The sequence below is a fragment of the Zootoca vivipara genome, chromosome 16, assembly GCF_963506605.1.
Source record: "Zootoca vivipara chromosome 16, rZooViv1.1, whole genome shotgun sequence".
Lineage (NCBI taxonomy): Eukaryota > Metazoa > Chordata > Lepidosauria > Squamata > Lacertidae > Zootoca > Zootoca vivipara.
Genome location: NC_083291.1, coordinates 39,463,918 through 39,469,917, shown reverse-complemented (window position 1 = coordinate 39,469,917; position 6,000 = coordinate 39,463,918). Strand labels below are relative to the sequence as shown.

Sequence of the window (6,000 nt, the reverse complement as noted above, 5' to 3'; positions counted from 1 at the left end):
AGCTAGGGATCATGGGAGTTGTAGGCCAAAACATCTGGAGGGCCGAAGTTTGGGGATGCCTGCTCTAGGCACATGCTCAATCCATGTGGGATCCTGCCCAGGACCACCATTGCTCTGTGTGAGTGGAGAATGTGTCCTGACTCCTGGGTCACACCCAGTACCTTAAATCCCTGAAGAATGTAGTGTTAGGCAAGCAGTCCTCCAGGGAAGCTCACCCACCACTTCTGATCTCATTGAGAACTCCCTTATAAGGGGCCACGAGCTCAAGTTAGAAAATGGCAGCCATGATAATAATAATTTATTTATTTATACCCTGCCCATCTGGCTGGGTTTCCTCAGCCACTCTTAACTACAGGGTGGCCTGGAGGGCAGGCAGCAGTCCAGATAGAGCAGCCATTGGCATATCACCAAATAAAGGGGCACAAGACAGATTTACGTAAAAATTGTATCGGCTACTATATAGATGCATTTTTTTAAAAAAAACAGTGCTATAATTTAAATAGAAATGCAAGATGTTGCAACATGGGGGTGGGTAGGGGGGGGAAACTGCCCTGTGTACCCGCTCAATGTGTATTTCACTGCTTTCCATCAATATTATTATTTATTAAATTTGTATACCATCCTTCATCCGTATATCTAAAGGCTTGGGACTGGATAACCCTTCAAATAGATGACTTCTCCAGGCAGCGGGCTGGTTCTCTTTAAGCAGGCCACCCGGACCGCTTTCAAATTCTGGCGGGTCACCTCGCAGTCTACCAGCCACACTGCTGGGGTTCCTATGGGAGCTTGGAGGGCGCAGGCCTCGGTCTGACGCAACAAAGTGCTTCTTCGCGTGAGTTAGAGGGTGCACTTTTGCTTTGCGCATTTAAAGAAAAGGGGCGGGGAGGGGGAAGAGGAAAGGCGCAGGGCTCCTGCATCGCATCGCGAGGTTTCGCAGGAGCTATGCAAGCGCCCTCGCGCGGCCACCGCCGCCGAACTGCATGAATGGGGAGACCCCGCGCGCCTCCACGTTCCACGGTTTCCTCCTCCAGAGCCTCTGATTGGCCGCAAGGAAAGTTCGGTGCGCGCTGATTGGAGGCGCGGTGCCTCTGATCTCTATTTTTCTGTTTCCTCTCCTGCACCGGGATTGTAGCGGTGGCCACACGGCTCGTGGAAATCGGAAGCCGAGGGGTTCTAAGTTAGGGGTTGTCGGTAACAGGCTCGGTCGATGGGCGAGTACCGGGCTCTGAGCAGGGCCGAAGCGCTGCAGCTCGCGCCGCCCGACTGGCAGCACGCTTGCCATGCCCTCCTGTACGCACCTTGCCCCGGACGCCTCTTCGGGAAGTTCCCGCTGCGTTTCGCAGCGCTGGTGAGAAATGAGCTGGGGGGGGGCAGGGTTAGCAGGAAGAGTAAGCCCCCCATGCATTAAAAAATGAGCGTTTTCATACCACGGTTGGCTTGCTCAAAGCGCGACCCCTTACTAATGTCAGGGTTTCTTGCCTTGAACGAAAACCCAAGTGTGCCTAGAAGTTGCCTTTCGTTCACGGGCTGCTTTGGAAGGAGGGCGGGATATAAATTAAATCATGAATGGTTCCTGCGCGTGTTAGGCCTATTTTTCAGAGGCGCAGCGTTGTGAATCTTGCAGCAGGAAGCGACGAAGAGGCTTGAAGACTAACGCATTTTTTATGCCACGGCAGATTTGTTAGATTTTAGCGTGCCCATTGTTTTGGTTTACAGTGGCTTATGGCTTCCTTGCACATGCTCCATGTTGTTGTTTAGTCGTGTCCGACTCTTCGTGACCCCATGGACCAGAGCACGACAGGCCCTCCTGTCTTCCACTGCCTCCCGCAGTTTGGTCAAACTCATGTTCGTAGCTTCGAGAACACTGTCCAACCATCTCGTCCTCTGTCGTCCCCTTCTCCTTGTGCCCTCCATCTTTCCCAACATCTGGGTCTTCTCCAGGGAGTCTTCTCTTCTCATGAGGTGGCCAAAGTATTGGAGCCTCAGCTTCAGGATCTGTCCTTCCAGTGAGCACTCGGGGCTGATTTCCTTCAGAATGGATAGGTCTGATTTTCTTGCAGTCCATGGGACTCTCAAGAGTCTCCTCCAGCACCATAATTCAAAAGCATCAATTATTCGGCGGGTAGGCAAGGGTTAAGAGAGCGAAGCATCTGATCTTCTGATGGTACCGCAGGACTAAATGCTCATCTGTTAAAAAACCCACACCACTTAAAATAGTGACCTGGCAGAGGAAATGACTAGAATCATAGAGTTGGAAGAGACCACAAGGGCCATCCAGTCCAGCCTATCCTAGCCTAGCCTTCTTTTTGATACCCCCCCCCCCCCGTTTAGCAACTTAGTGATAATTAAGCTTTAGGGGGCATAAGTTATGTGCCAGAAGGTGTGATTTTGAGTCATGTATTTTAGAAATTAAACAGTGATGTCTCAGAACTCTTGGTATAAACACTGCGGTTGATTTTGAAGTGGGTGGGGAGGTGGGCTGTTATCTTAAGACAGATGAGCCATCAACAAAACAATGGTTATTGTCTGTTGAGAAGAAACCAGGTTGCGCTTGAACTCTGTAAACCTGTGGGCTGCCTTAGGGATCCAAGTGAGATCGGCAAGAAAAACTAACAGTTGCCAATAATTTCCTTTCTTAGCCTTTTCTAGCAAGTCTAACCATAAAGCAGGACATGAGGGCAACCCCTCGAGAGCACTTCTGTGTCAAAGGGAAGAGCAAGCAACCTTGCCAAAAGCAGGGGGCTGTCCCATGTACTGGGAATGGAGGAGAAAGGCAAAGAATGTGGAGTTAGTTTATTCACCTTTGTAACAAATGACCTTCGCTGGAGCACACCAGTAAATAAGAGGTCAGAAGACCAATTCCAACAATTTTGGTGAGCAGGGATGTTGAAAGCCTTCTGCAAAAAGCGAAACTGTACTAGAGAAATTTGTAGGTGATGATGAACAGGAGACCCAGAAATTGAAAAAGGTGAAGGTTAAGTGTTACTGAATGGCAGATGAAACTGGGCATGTTTTAGAGCTATCTTAGGGCAGGTCCAGACAACTTATCTCACAGGGTTGTTGTAAGGATAAAATGAGGGTGTGGAGGATGATGTATGCAAACCTGAGCTCCTTGGAGGAAAGATGAGCTATAAATGCAGTAATTAAACAATAAAGGCAGGATCACAAATCCAACCCATCATTTCATAAATCCAAAGTCATATCCAATGTTGCTGCTTTAAGAGATCCAAAGCAAAGCTTTGTCTGTTCCCTTTGCAGATGCAGATGCGGTTCGATGGGCGCCTGGGGTTTCCTGGTGGATTTGTGGACCCGCAGGATGTGTCTCTGGAGGAGGGTCTGAATAGGGAGCTGCATGAAGAGTTGGGCCCTGGCGCTGCCTCACTGCACTTGGCTGAGGACCACTACTTGAGCTCCCATGTGCCTGAGGGGCCAAAGCGAATAGTGACACACTTCTACGCCAAGCAGCTTAGCCTGGAGGAGCTCCGGACCTTAGAAGACAGGGCCACTCAGGCAAAAGAACATGGCTTAGAGGTGTGGGAAATACAGGGTAGGGTGTGGCTGGTCTTGTCTGGTTTGGGGACTGCCACACACTGGGCTGCTGTAGGTGTCCTGCATTAAGTATTTATGAACTTCTGGGCCAAGATAATGCCAATTTCCCCCCAGAATCTGCTGAATTCTGCAGCTTGCCTGAATTACGTGAATTAAGAATAATTATGCTGGTTTTCTTAATTAGAACAATTTTCTCATCTATTTCCCCCCTTCCCAGTTTTGCACAATTTATTCTGGCCTTAATAGTCATGGAGGGGAAAAAAGAGCTATGCACGGAGCTGAAGCCCCACCTCTGATCACTCACCACCTTCTTTGGTTCCTGAGGTTTGACCAGGTTTTGCCCCAAAATATTTGGAAGCCAAGGGGACTAGAAACTGATGTTGTTATTTAAAGGAAGTTGAAATCTTCAGGCAGCTGAATTGTGTGCCCAAATAGGATATTCTGTACTCTTGCTGAACTCACATACTCCTGGTTGCTTCATTTGGGGGGGGGAGAGGAGGGAAGGGTTCAGAAGGGCATTTTTGACCTGATTTCCCTTCCTCTGTGGCTTCAGGTGATGGGGCTCATCCGTGTCCCCCTCTATACCCTGCGCGATGGCGTTGGGGGGCTCCCAGCTTTCCTTAGCAACACTTTCATTGGCAATTCCCGGGAGCAGCTGATTCACGCCCTGGATACTCTTCAGCTCGTGCCAGGAGAGCAACTTCAGAAGGCTGTTGCCATGACTCAGAAGAGACCTTGAGTGTCATTGGTTGTGGCTGCCATGTTCTAGCCTCTGACGGTTCTGTAACTGAATTCCCCCATGAACTTTGGACTCTTGAACGGAGCCGATGTAGTGGAGAAATCCAAGAATGTGGGAAGAGAGTGGAAATGGACCTTTCCTTCCCCCTGCCTAAGGAGAATGACTCAGTTCTGGTGAATCTAGCCCTGAAAAGGATTTAAGCATCTAGATAGTTGTGCATTTAAATTATTGAAGATGGCTGCCTCACTTGGATCTGGTTTTGTTGTTTAGTCATGTCCGACTCTTTGTGACCCCATGGACCAGAGCACGCCAGGCACTCCGGTCTTCCACTGCCTCCCGCAGCTTGGTCAGACTCGCGTTCGTAGCTTCGAGAACACAGTCCAACCATCTCGTCCTCTGTCGTCCCCTTCTCCTTGTGCCCTCCATCTTTCCCAACACCAGGGTCTTTTCCAGGGAGTCTTCTCTTCTCATGAGGTGGCCAAAGTATTGGAGCCTCAGCTTCAGGCACTCAGGGCTGATTTCCTTCAGAATGGATAGGTTTGATCTTGCAGTCCATGTGACTCTCAAAAGCGTCAATTCTTCAGCGGGTAGGCAAGGGTTAAGAGAGCGAAGCATCTGATCTTCTGTGTGTTTAGATATATAAGACACACACACATGGTTTCTTGCATTTGGAGAATAGCACTACAAATAACACACTGACTCATCTGTGGTTTCTGTTTTTCTTCTGTAATTTCAAACCTTCTGCCTCTGAGTTCCAGTATTTGTATATCATGGAAGTTGGGGTTTCGCACCCCACAAAAGCCCATTGCACACCCCTTTTGGTATATTATTTACTTTATCATTTCACAGCGGAAGTCTGCCTTTCTAATATTTTACTAGTGCTTGAAGAATGGCTTAAGATATTTTGTGGCTCTTGACTCCTATAATATTTTTTATTAGCTCATATGGAAGTGGTAAATGGCCACTAGAGACAGTCATTATTTGTCTTCCTCCCACAGGTTTCTCTTTTTCCAATTTTGATGATGTGCTGACATGGGGGTGGGAATTGTCAATTAAAGACTAAGAACCTGCCATCATTCAGTTCAGCAGCAAATAAATAGTTGTATAATTGGTTTTGCTGTATATGGGCCTTGGAAACCCAAACTTCTCTGCTTGGAACAAATTATGCACACTTCATGGCACCAGTGTGATTTGCTTTCTGTTAAACCTCTAGTTACAGAATTCAGAATACCTTGTTGAGCCCTGGGAGTGGAGTGGAAAAGGAATGGAAGAGCACATAGAGATAAGTGTTGTATGTATCCAATAATAATATCCATGCAAGTGTAGAATATGGCAGTGGGACAGAACTCAGCCTCTGGAAGGTCTCTGCTATCACTAGTTTTCAAAAACAAGTCTGTAAATCTTGTACTGATGAGAAGGGGGTTACAAGTTTTCTTTTTTTAAAAAAATATTTTTTATTAAAGATTTTCTTTGTTTACAAAAGTGCCTTGTCTCTTTTTTCAGGCTGTAGAGTCTTTTCTACACATCAGCTACATTTGTTATGAGACATTACAGAATAAGGCCGGGAAGAAGCTGGGGGGAAAGGAGGGGTGGTGGTGAAATTTATATTTTTTTATATAGTGTACATGGGGGTTTTTGTGTCAGCGTCAACTGGGTAGGTTCACTTTCTATTTGCTTATTACATTTCCTTGGTAGTGAGAGGGATTGGGGAA

General features: G+C 47.5%; 1 protein-coding gene across 1 annotated transcript; it reads left to right on the top strand.

Annotated features, from left to right (window-relative positions):
- The first annotated feature begins 1,038 nt into the window (after positions 1-1,038).
- On the top strand, positions 1,039-5,803 carry LOC118075415 (U8 snoRNA-decapping enzyme). The gene is made up of 3 exons (XM_035097376.2): positions 1,039-1,348; positions 3,259-3,531; positions 4,103-5,803. Exons 1-3 carry the CDS (start codon positions 1,208-1,210, stop codon positions 4,286-4,288), a joined length of 600 nt encoding a protein of 199 aa, XP_034953267.1. The 5' UTR covers positions 1,039-1,207; the 3' UTR covers positions 4,289-5,803.
- Positions 5,804-6,000: the final 197 nt, after the last annotated feature.